The 12894-nt window shown below is 45.8% G+C and overlaps 1 protein-coding gene across 2 annotated transcripts; it reads right to left on the bottom strand.

The window, feature by feature from the left end:
- Positions 1 to 1844: 1844 nt before the first annotated feature.
- Positions 1845 to 9979, bottom strand: p2ry10 (P2Y receptor family member 10). 2 transcript variants are annotated; one of them, XM_029719760.1, is made up of 5 exons: positions 9798 to 9979; positions 9257 to 9298; positions 3535 to 3849; positions 2942 to 3407; positions 1845 to 2897 (listed from the first exon to the last, which is right to left on the bottom strand). In XM_029719760.1, the coding sequence occupies exons 3-5, from the start codon at positions 3711 to 3713 to the stop codon at positions 1983 to 1985; spliced, it is 1560 nt and encodes a 519-aa protein (XP_029575620.1). In that variant the 5' UTR covers positions 3714 to 3849; positions 9257 to 9298; positions 9798 to 9979; the 3' UTR covers positions 1845 to 1982. The 2 variants fall into 2 exon arrangements, with proteins under 2 accessions (XP_029575620.1, XP_029575628.1); XM_029719768.1 differs by lacking the exons at positions 9257 to 9298; positions 9798 to 9979 and having other exon boundaries at positions 3227 to 3407; positions 3535 to 3941.
- Between the last annotated feature and the right edge of the window lie 2915 nt (positions 9980 to 12894).

Genomic DNA, 12894 nt, shown 5'->3' with positions numbered 1-12894 from the left:
TGTATAAAAGACACCTGTCCACAGAAGCAATCAATCAGATTCCAAACTCTCCACCATGGCCAAGACGAAAGAGCTCTCCAATGATGTCAGGGACAAGATTGTAGACCTACACAAGGCTGGAATGGGCTACAAGACCATCGCCAAGCAGCTTGGTGAGAAGGTGACAACATTTGGTGCGATTTTTCGCAAATGGAAGAAACACAAAAGAACTGTCAATATCCCTCGGCCTGGGGCTCCATGCAAGATCTCACCTCGTGGGGTTGCAATGATCATGAGAACGGTGAGGAATCAGCCCAGAACTACACGGGAGGATCTGGTCAATGATCTCAAGGCAGCTGGGACCATTGTCTACCAAGAAAACAATTGGTAACACATTACACCATGAAGGACTGAAATCCTGCAGCGCCTGCAAGGTCGCCCTGCTCAAGAAAGCACATATACATGCCCGTCTGAAGTTTGCCAATGAACATCTGAATGATTCAGAGGACAACTGGGTGAACGTGTTGTGGTCAGATGAGACCAAAATGGAGTTCTTTGGCATCAACTCAACTCGCCGTGTTTGGAGGAGGAGGAATGCTACCTATGACCCAAGAACACCATCTCCACCGTCAAACATGGAGGTGGAAACATTATGCTTTGGGGGTGTTTTTCTGCTAAGGGGACAGGACAACTTCACCGCATCATTTGACGGGCCATGTACTGTCAAATCTTGGGTGAGAACCTCCTTCCCTCAGCCAGGGCATTGAAAATTGGTTTTGGATGGGTATTCCAGCATGACAATGACCCAAAACACACGGCCAAGGCAACAAAGGAGTAGTTCAAGAAGAAGCACATTAAGGTCTTGGAGTGGCCTAGCCCGTCTCCAGACCTTAATCCCATAGAAAGTCTGTGGAGGGAGCTGAAGGTTCCAGTTGCCAAACGTCAGCCTCGAAACCTTAATAACTTGGAGAAGATCTGCAAAGAGGAGTGGGACAAAATCCCTCCTGAGATGTGTGCAAACCTGGTGGCCAACTACAAGAAACGTCTGACCTCTGTGATTGCCAACCACCAAGTACTAAGTCGTGTTTTGCAGAGGGGTCAAATACTTATTTCCCTCATTAAAATGCAAATCATTTTATAAAATTTTTGACATGCGTTTTTTTCTGGATTTTTTGGTTGTTATTCTGTCTCTCACTGTTCATATAAACCTACCATTAAAATTATAGACTGATCATTTCTTTTTAAGTGGGCAAACGTACAAAATCAGCAGGGGATCAAATACTTTTCCCCCCCACTGTATCTGGAGTATTTCTCCTGTCTTATCCGGTATCCTGTGTGAATTTAAGTATGCTCCCTCTAATTCTCTCCCTCTCCCTCTAACTCTCCTCCCGGAGGACCTAAGCCCTGGGACCATGACTCAGGACTACTTGGCCTGATGACTCCTTGCTGTCCCCAGTCCAGCTGGTCGTGCTGCTTCTCCAGTTTCAACTGTTTTGCCTGCAGCTATGGAACCTTGACCTGTTCACCGGACATGCTACCTTGTCCCAGACCTGCTGTTCTCGACTCTCTCTTTCTACTGCAGCTGCTGTCTCTAACTCTGAATGCTCGGCTGTGAAAAGCCAACTGACATTTACTCTTGAGGGACTGACCTGTTGCACTCTCTACAACCACTGTGATTATTATTATCTGATCCTGCAGGTCATCTATGAACATTTGAACATCTTGGCCATGTACTGTTATAATCTCCACCTGGCACAGCCAGAAGAGGACTGGCCACCCTCTCAGAGCCTGGTTCCTCTCTAGGTTTCTTCCTAGGTTCCTGCCTTTCTAGGGAGTTTTTCCTAGCCACTTTGCTCCTACACCTGCATTGCTTGCTTTTTGGGGTTTTAGGCTGGGTTTCTGTATAGCACTTTGTGACATCGGCTGATGTATAAAGGGCTTCATATTTACATTTGATTGATTGAGGAGAGGAGGAGGAGACAAAGTGCTCCCTACAAGAGGTGTTACTCCCTAAAAGAGGAGGTGCTTTCCAGGCTCATGAGCCGGCCTCTAATGGAGGAGGAGAGGGAGGAGGTCCGTTGGGAGAGGTGCTGTCTGAACTCTGCAGTGAGGAAGTAATATAACAAAGGGTTCAGACAGCAGGACATACTGGCTACACACAGAGAAACAGGGTGGAAATGACGCACCACCAGCATCGTGGGGCAGTGGGACACTATATCCTGAGACACCATCACGTACAACAGGAAATTGACGTGGTACGGAGCGAAACAGAACAGGAATAGAGCCGAGCAGCTCATAACCATCCTCAGGGCGCGACGCTTATCTTTGTCCGTCTGCCTGTTCATCTGGGCTGAGGGTTGGGCCTGGCTGGTCGAGGGGCAGCGGTGGTTGTGGTGGTGCTCTCTGTCCATCTGGGCTGAGGGTTGGGCCTGGCTGGTCGAGGGGCAGCGGTGGTTTTGGTGGTGCTCTCTGTCCTGTCTCTGTCTCAGTGAGTGAGCGATCCGGAGAGAGCAGTAACTGATGGCACTGAGCGGTAACACAAACCCAAACAGCTCCGCAAGCACCATCATGGCTGCCATCAGGGGAAGTGGCAGTTTCCTGGTGGGCAGGTCCTTAAAACAGCCGTCACTGGGTCTGGGGCTGGGGCTTGTGTAAGGTAAGGTGGAGGGTGTGGAGTATGGAATAGGACTACCAGTGTAATAGCTGGGGTTAGAGATGGGTATGAGACTGGTACTGGGGCTAGGGGTGTATTGGCCGGGTACAGTGCTGTTGCTGATCCTCATGATAATAAAAGGGGAACAAAATATTCCCACCACCAGCCACACAGTGGCGCTGATCAACAGGTCATAACGCCGTCTCCACCGCCTGGCATAGAAGGGCTGCAACAAAAACACACACCTCTGGACACTGATACACACCTGGTGGAGGAGGAGGAGAGAGAGAGATTAGAGTGTGTTCTCACCAGGAAGGTGATGGAAGCGTACATGTTGAGGTATTTCAGGTAGAAACAGAACAGATTAGAGTGTGTTCTCACCAGGAAGGTGATGGAAGCGTACATGTTGAGGTATTTCAGGTAGAAACAGAACAGATTAGAGTGTGTTCTCACCAGGAAGGTGATGGAAGCGTACATGTTGAGGTATTTGAGGTAGAAACAGAACAGATTAGAGTGTGTTCTCACCAGGAAGGTGATGGAAGCGTACATGTTGAGGTATTTCAGGTAGAAACAGAACAGAGAGTGTGTTCTCACCAGGAAGGTGATGGAAGCGTACATGTTGAGGTATTTCAGGTAGAAACAGAACAGACACAGTGTTTGTCCAAAGGGCCAGGTGTGTGTCCGGTAGTAGTGGATCCTCAGAGGCAAAGACATGACATGGAGCAGGTCAGCTAGAGCCAGGTTCACCATGAAGATCACTGCCTTGGTCTTCTTACTGAGGAGAGAGGAGAGGGGGTCAACATACACTAGGGAGGAGAAAGGGCGTGTGTGTGTGTGTGTGTGTGTGTGTGTGTGTGTGTGTGTGTGTGTGTGTGTGTGTGTGTGTGTGTGTGTGTGTGTACCTGATGTGTCTACAAAGCACCCAGAGAGCCGTGGTGTTGAGGCAGAGACCAGGGATGAAGAGCAGCAGGTAGAACCAAAAGTACAGCTGCTCCATTTGATGCTCCCAACCAGTCACATCACACCGCCCGGAGGAGTTAACAGGAAGCTCCTCCCACAGATCAGAGACATTCAGATTCATACTCTTATAAACTCAATCAAACACACAGCTCACAAACAAACACACAGCTCACAGTCAAACACACACACTCACAAACTGTCACACACATTCATTCTGGTCCCAAAGCTGCATCTCCCACATCAGGACAGGAGAGGAACTGACAGACAGACAGACAGACAGACAGACAGACAGACAGACAGACAGACAGACAGACAGACAGACAGACAGACAGACAGACAGACAGACAGACAGACAGACAGACAGACAGACAGACAGACAGACAGACTAACAGACAGACAGACAGACAGACAGACAGACAGACAGACAGACAGACAGACAGACAGACAGACAGTCAGACAGACAGACAGACAGACAGACAGAAAGAAAGAAAATTACACAGATTAAAACACTATAGGACATTACTCTGAGGACAGTCAGATTATGACACTATAGGACATTACTCTGAGGACAGTCAGATTATGACACTATAGGACATTACTCTGAGGACAGTCAGATTATGACACTATAGGACATTACTCTGAGGACAGTCAGATTATGACACTATAGGACATTACTCTGAGGACAGTCAGATTATGACACTATAGGACATTATTCTGAGGACAGTCAGATTATGACACTATAGGACATTACTCTGAGGACAGTCAGATTATGACACTATAGGACATTACTCTGAGGACAGTCAGATTATGACACTATAGGACATTATTCTGAGGACAGTCAGATTAAAACACTATAGGACATTACTCTGAGGACAGTCAGATTATGACACTATAGGACATTACTCTGAGGACAGTCAGATTATGACACTATAGGACATTACTCTGAGGACAGTCAGATTATGACACTATAGGACATTACTTTGAGGACAGTCAGATTATGACACTATAGGACATTACTCTGAGGACAGTCAGATTATGACACTATAGGACATTACTCTGAGGACAGTCAGATTATGACACTATAGGACATTACTTTGAGGACAGTCAGATTATGACACTATAGAACATTACTCTGAGGACAGTCAGATTATGACACTATAGGACATTACTCTGAGGACAGTCAGATTATGACACTATAGGACATTATTCTGAGGACAGTCAGATTATGACACTATAGGACATTATTCTGAGGACAGTCAGATTATGACACTATAGGACATTACTCTGAGGACAGTCAGATTATGACACTATAGGACATTACTCTGAGGACAGTCAGATTATGACACTATAAGACATTATTCTGAGGACAGCAGCAGAGACTGGACTGGAAATCTTGTAGCAAGGTAAATCTAACAGCAGGATATGTTTAAACAGTTCCTCTGTTATCTACAGAACCGTTCTACACTCCCCCCTCTTCCTCAGCCTAACCGCCAAGACTGGCCAACTCCCTTCCTGTATTTATAAACTCAGCAAAAAAAATAAACTTACTCTCACTGTCAACTGCGTTTATTTTCAGCACAGACATGTGACTAACAGAAATTGAATAATGTGTCCCTGAACAAAGGGGGGGTCAAAATCAAAAGTAACAGCCAATATCTGGTGTGGCCACCAGCTGCATTAAGTACTACAGTGCATCTCCTCCTCATGGACTGCACCAGATTTGTCAGTTCTTGCTGTGAGATGTTACCCTACTCTTCCACCAAGGCACCTGCAAGTTCCCGGACATTTCTGGGGGGAATGGCCCTAGCCCTCACCCTCCGATCCAACAGGTCCCAGACGTGCTCAATGGGATTGAGATCCGGGCTCTTCACTGGCCATGGCAGAATACTGACATTCCTGTCTTGCAGAAAGTCACGCACAGAACGAGCACTATTGCTGGTGGCATTGTCATGCTGGAGGGTCATGTCAGGATGAGCCTGCAGGAAGGGTACCACATGAGGGAGGAGGATGTCTTCCCTGTAACGCACAGCGTTGAGATTGCCTGCAATGACAACAAGCTCAGTCCGATGATGCTGTGACACAGCGCCCCAGACCATGACGGACCCTCCACCTCCAAATCGATCCCGCTCCAGAGTACAGGCCTCGGTGTAACGCTCATTCCTTCGATGATAAATGCGAATCCGACCATCACCCCTGGTGAGACAAAACTGCGACTCGTCAGTGAAGAGCACTTTTTGCCAGTCCTGTCTGGTCCAGCGACGGTGGGTTATGCCCATAGGCGACGTTGTTCCCGGTGATGTCTGGTGAGGACCTGCCTTACAACAGGCCTACAAGCCCTCAGTCTAGCCTCTCTCAGCCTATTGTGGGCAGTCTGAGCACTGATGAAGGGATTGTGCGTTCCTGGTGTAACTCGGGCAGCTGTTGTTGCCATCCTTTACCTGTCCCGCAGGTGTGATGTTCGGATGTACTGATCCTGTGAAGGTGTTGTTACACGTGGTCTGCCACGGCGAGGACAATCAGCTGTCCATCCTGTCTCCCTGTAGCGCTGTCTTAGGCGTCTCACAGTACAGACATTGTAGTTTATTTCCCTGGCCCCATCTGCAGTCCTCATGCCTCCTTGCAGCATGCCTAAGGCACGTTCAAACAGATGAGCAGGGACCCTGGGCATCTTTCTTTTGGTGTTTTTCAGAGTCAGTAGAAAGCCCTCTTTAGTGTCGTACGTTTTCATAACTGTGACCTTAATTGTCTACCGTCTGTAAGCTATTAGTGTCTTAACGACCGTTCCACAGGTGCATGTTCATTAATTGTTTATGGTTCATTGAACAGCATGGGAAACAGTGTTTAAACCCTTTACAATGAAGATCTGTGAAGTTATTTGGATTTTTACGATTTATCTTTGAAAGAGGGCCTTGAAATAGGGACGTTTCTTTTTTCCTGAGTTTATATGATAGAGAGAGAGAGAGACAGAGAGAGAGAGAGAGAGAGAGAGACAGAGAGAGAGAGACAGAGAGAGAGAGACAGAGAGAGAGACAGAGAGAGAGACAGAGAGAGACAGAGAGAGAGACAGAGAGAGAGACAGAGAGAGAGAGAACATACCCAGCTAATAATTCTAGAGAAAGAGAAAAAGATTGTAATGTTCCTCTAATGTTTGTGTCAAATTTTAGTTGGGTTAGGAGAATATTCCATGAACTTTCCACCAAACATACCCAGAACATGGTTGCCATGGTATCAGAATATAATATACTCATGTTCTAGACATGTTTCATGGGAACTTATCAGTAACATTTATGTGTATCAGTTGTCAGGACGTCACCGGATGGTCCCAAAGAAACCCCCCCCCCCCCCAATAAAACATTTCATATCACGCCTCGCTACTGTTACCCAGCCAATCAGCACCCTGATTGGTGAACCACTGATCCATTCATAGCTCTCAGTAATTACTGATCAACTTGTCCTTCCCTGGTATTTGAACTCACATCCTGTTAGTTCACGGCATTCAGGTCTTACTGCTACCCGTTCCTGTCAGGTATCAGTTCATTTTAATATTCTGTCATTATTGATTTGATTGACTTATTTCAGCAATATAAGGGCTTTCAGTATAGTTGTATAATGGTGGTGGTGGGGCATGTTAACATGTTTTAATGATACTCCTGAATCACTATGATCAATACAAGTTTTTATTAAGTGTTCTTTTGAGATTTACTTCAAAGTGCATTCAGCCTATTGCTTCAACCTATCACGTTATTACATCTACATAAGTGCCTAGGGAGAAGGGGTTTGCTTCTGGACAGGGCCTAACTATACTAACCCAATAAGCACAAGAGGGCTTAGTGTTTGCTTTGGGATAATCATATCAATGATGAGGGAAGAGTCAAATTGATACCTGGCAAGGACATGGTTGCGTAGCAGGAAGATCTGAATGACGTGAGCTAAGGTTGTGAGTTCAAATCCCAGGTGACGACATGGGAAACAATAATTTCTGTATAAATGAACATACACAATGTAATCAAATATGTACGTTGAAAGCACTGTGTGTGTCCCAAACTCTGCCACCAGACCAAGAGCTGTGAATGGATCAGTGGTTCACCAATCAGGGCCTTAATGGGCTCTGTGACAATGTGTGATTGTTTTATTTTGGGAGAACGATGCCCTGACAACTGATACACAGAAATGTTCCTGCCAAGTCCCATGAAACGTTTCTAGAACATCAATATATTATATTCTGAGAACATGGCAACCATGTTCTGTGTATTTTCGGTGAGACGTTGATGGAATCCTTACCCTTACCCTCTGAAAATTGGGCATATGAATGTTCTTGCAACGTTCCCGTGAATAGTGTCTAGAACATCAATATTTTACATTCTGTGAACATGGTTACCACGTTCTGGATAAGTTCTATTTGACATTAATGGAATGGTCCCTTAGAAACAGTCCTTGCACATCATCGGGACATTCATATAAAAATGTTAGTTAATGAGACTCTTAAAACTTCTTCAGGATCGGTGTCCCGTCCATGGACGGTTGAGCTAACGTAGGCTAATGCAATTAGCTTGAGGTTGTAAGTAACAAGAACATTTCCCAGGACATCTGATATTCTTGTTAATCTAACTGCACTGTCCAATTTACAGTAGCTATTACAGTGTAAGAATACCATGTTATTGTTAGGAGAGTGCACAATTTTGAACATGAAAAGATATTAATATACAAATTAGGCACATTTGGGCAGTTTTGATACAACATTTTGAACAGAAATGCAATGGTTCATTGGATCAGTCTAAAACTGTGCACATACACTGCTGCCATGTAGTGCCCAAAATCTAATTTGCACTTGGGCTGGAATAATACATTATGGCCTTTCTCTTGCATTTCAAAGATGATGGTACAAAAAAATACAAAAGAACAGTTTTTTTTTCTTTGTATTATCTTTTACCAGATCTAATGTGTTATATTCTCCTATATTCCTTTCACATTTCCACAAACTTCTAAGTATTTCCTTTCAAATGGTACTAAGAATATGCATACCCTTGCTTCAGGGTCTGAGCTACAGCCAGTTAGATTTGGGTATGTCATTTTAGGCGAATATTGAATAAAAGGGGCGGATCCTTATTAAGGGAACATTCTCTAAATTTTTGAGGACGTTTGTTGTTAGCTGTGTATGACAGTTGAATCAGGACACTAAAACCTCTTTACACAATCAGTACTGTCTCGTCACACGGTCCAAGACCTGACCAACACACTGTGATCTAAAATCAGTTATGTAACAATATAGATGTAACTACATGGCTCTAACCATAACCAGAATACTGCACAGCTCTACATAAACCCATTTTTCTACTACAATACTAGACAAAACACTTTGGGATTGCTCATTTTAAAGTTCAACATCTTCTGTGTCTTTGTGGCTGACATGTTCATAATACTTTCCAAAGTCCTTTCTGTACTGTGTCAAACCAACCAACGGGCTGTCTAGGTTCTGACAGAACACCTCTCAATCCCTTTCTGACCCTGAGTCTTTGGAGTGCTTTCTCAGATACATACAAAGCCTTGTCTAGACTTTAAGCACGCCCAATAGTTATGTTTACAGAAGACCTGGAAAGACTTCTACTGGTCTAAAAGCTCAACATGCTCAACTGTTGGAATGTTTCCAGAGACCTATAGGTTTACCTCTAGTTCCACCAGGTAGGTTGCCCCTCCAGGTGAGTCAGTCTGATGAGGTGCAGGTAGAGGTGAGGTGAGAGGTCAGATCAGAGCCCAGAGGATGACATAAGCAGATGGATGTGAAACAGCAGTCACACAGTAGCGGAACAACTGACAGGTCTTCTCATCTGTTGCTGTCGCTGCAGGAGTCAACAGTCTGTGTTATGCACGCCTTCCTTCCTGTGTGTGTGTCTAAATGTGACATCAGCAAGCTGTTCTGCTGTCCGATGCCAGGTAGCGGGAGAGGGGTATGAGTGTGTTGTCGGTTGCTCATTTCTGGTGCAGAGCAGCTTTAACAGTGGTGTCGTGGGTAGTGTGGCGCAGTCTGTGTGTGTGCGTGAGAGGGCGCATGCATGCATTTTTGTAGGAAGTGGCTATCAGGGTTCTCGGTTTTACCCGTCTGTGAAACTGTTATTCAGTCAAACCATAGCAACACCTTAAACACAACATTACACACTGCTGGGGGGAAGTGGGCGTGTGAATGTAAGAACAAAGAGATAGTTGTTACCTTCAGTAAGGTGTAGCACTTTGAGCTTCAGTCCAGGTGACAGCAAAACACAGAGTGGGAATCCCCTCCACGTCAACTACACTACACCCAGTCACTAACTACAACACACCCTGATCCACCAGTCACACAGCTAACAGCCTTCTCTGAGTCACACCGATCCTATCTGACAGAGAGACAGGCAACTGTAGAGGGTTAGGGTTAGAGAAAACTCTACAGAATGGTTCTTTACTTCCTCTTATGAAATAAGCTACTTCCCTTTTCCAACTGTCTTTATCAACTATTAAAACAGATATATAGATGATCTGCCTGCCTGCTTCTTATTTCAGTTTATCTCACTATAGTCCCAACACTGACAACTTCACTGACCCAGTGACAGAGGCTGCTTCTCAACTCTCATAAGTTGATTCCTCTCCTCCTCTCCTCTTTTCTGCTCATCTTCTCTCCTCTTCTCCCCTAGTCTCCTCTTCTCTCCTAAGCTGTGTTTGAATACCCATACTAACATACATACATTCTTAATGAGTATATACTACATGCTATATACTATTTGTTTATTTTAGTATACTGTAAATAAATGGTATCCTTTCAGTTGACCGTTCTAGAGCTTTGCCTGTATTCCGGAGGTTGATGCTGTTGCTATGCAACCTCTTGCTAGCTAGTTGGCTTAACAACTGACTAGTTAGACAATTAATGACTTCGTGTGTGTTCTTAAATTTAATCTGGAGTGCCAGAGTGCGCTCGTAAATTCAGAGCATTGTCAGATTGTCCGTTTGTAAATTCAGAGCGTTTTGCTCTCGGAGCGCACACTGGACGCTCGGGCCGAGGAGTACTGTTGATTTGAGTGTTCTGACCTTACAACGTCAGTCAAGCACCCAAGCTAACGTTGGATAGCTTGCTAGCTACTTCCAGACACAAATGAGACCACTCTGACCATTTTACTCGCCCTAGCAGAGCTGGTTAGGCAGTTTTCATGTTATCCAGAGCGTTGGTGAATGTAACTGTGCTGCTGGCAACAATTTAAGTATGCTTTTTTGCCGACGTTTAATGACACTGGCTATATTCAACCATTGTTGAGCGCTTGTAAATTCATTATTCTGTGCTCTGGTACATTCAGACGAGAGTGCTCTGAAATCAGAGTAGATAGCCAGAGCGAATTTAAGAAACACTCGAATGTCCATTGAGAACACAACGACTATACCACTTAGCTAAGAATGACGAATAATCAAGTCAATAAAACGTTAAGTAGTTAGTTAGGTAGCCTAGAGTTAATATACTGGTAAGTTTGATGTATAAGTAGCCAACTAGCGTTAGGTAGCTAGCTAACATAACGGTACATACTGCTGTAATGCTATGTGGTTCATAAGGACAGTGTAGCTAACAAATTGTCAGCCAACATAAAGTGTAAGGTAACTTACTTGAAGTCATTACTTTATTACATTGATCAACATTTTCTTAATATTTGTCATAATTAGTTAAAGCAATGAATTTGTTTCCGCTGTCGTTGTACTTTGGCTGCATATTTCCCGCCCTTTTCGTTAAATCTGAAAACGATGTGAAGCCACGCCCATTTCCTGAAGAATTACATTATGTGCCCTTAAGTTCGGAAATAGTGTCTTCTGCGTGTATACTTCATATTTTGGCGAATTTAGTACGACATCCGGGAACTTTTGGCATACTAATTATACCCATACTATGACCAATAAGCATACTATATACTCTATTCACGTCACAAATAGTATGGTCAGTGAGGTTTGTATGATTATTTGAACACAGCTGTAGTCTTCTCTCCTCTGGCTGCTGCTGTGTGATGTCTCCTCTCAACACTAGAGGGCAGAGCTGAGCTGTGTGATGTCTCCTCTCACCACTAGAGGGCAGAGCTGAGCTGTGGGATGTCTCTTCTCACCACTAGAGGGCAGAGCTGAGCTGTGTGATGTCTCCTCTCACCACTAGAGGGCAGAGCTGGGCTGTGTGATGTCTCCTCTCACCACTAGAGGGCAGAGCTGAGCTGTGGGATGTCTCTTCTCACCACTAGAGGGCAGAGCTGAGCTGTGTGATGTCTCCTCTCACCACTAGAGGGTAGAGCTGAGCTGGGCTGTGTGATGAGCTGTAGGATGTCTCCTCTCACCACTAGAGGGCAGAGCTGAGCTGTGGGATGTCTCCTCTCACCACTAGAGGGCAGAGCTGAGCTGTGTGATGTCTCCTCTCACCACTAGAGGGCAGAGCTGAGCTGGGCTGTGTGATGAGCTGTGGGATGTCCCCTCTCACCACTAGAGGGCTGAGCTGAGCTGTAGGATGTCTCCTCTCACCACTAGAGGGCAGAGCTGAGCTGGGCTGTTTGATGAGCTGTAGGATGTCTCCTCTCACCACTAGAGGGCAGAGCTGAGCTGTAGGATGTCTCCTCTCACCACTAGAGGTCAGAGCTGAGCTGGGCTGTGTGATGTCTCCTCTCACCACTAGAGGGCAGAGCTGAGCTGGGCTGTGTGATGAGCTGTGGGATGTCTCCTCTCACTACTAGAGGGCAGAGCTGGGCTGTGTGATGTCTCCTCTCACCACTAGAGGGCAGAGCTGAGCTGCGGGATGTCTCTTCTCACCACTAGAGGGCAGAGCTGAGCTGTGGGATGTCTCCTCTCACCACTAGAGGGCAGAGCTGGGCTGTGTGATGTCTCCTCTCACCACTAGAGGGCAGAGCTGAGCTGTGTGATGTCTCCTCTCACCGCTAGAGGGCAGAGCTGAGCTGTGTGATGTCTCCTCTCACCACTAGAGGGCAGAGCTGAGCTGTGTGATGTCTCCTCTCACCACTAGAGGGCAGAGCTGGGCTGTGTGATGTCTCCTCTCACCGCTAGAGGGCAGAGCTGAGCTGTGTGATGTCTCCTCTCACCACTAGAGGGCAGAGCTGAGCTGTGTGATGTCTCCTCTCACCACTAGAGGGCAGAGCTGGGCTGTGTGATGTCTCCTCTCACCGCTAGAGGGCAGAGCTGAGCTGTGTGATGTCTCTTCTCACCACTAGAGGGCAGAGCTGGGCTGTGTGATATCTCCTCTCACCACTAGAGGGCAGAGCTGAGCTGTGTGATGTCTCCTCTCACCACTAGAGGGCAGAGCT

The sequence above is a fragment of the Salmo trutta genome, chromosome 3 (genome assembly GCF_901001165.1).
Source record: "Salmo trutta chromosome 3, fSalTru1.1, whole genome shotgun sequence".
NCBI classification, from domain to species: Eukaryota; Metazoa; Chordata; class Actinopteri; order Salmoniformes; family Salmonidae; genus Salmo; species Salmo trutta.
This window is presented reverse-complemented; position numbering and strand designations above follow the sequence as displayed.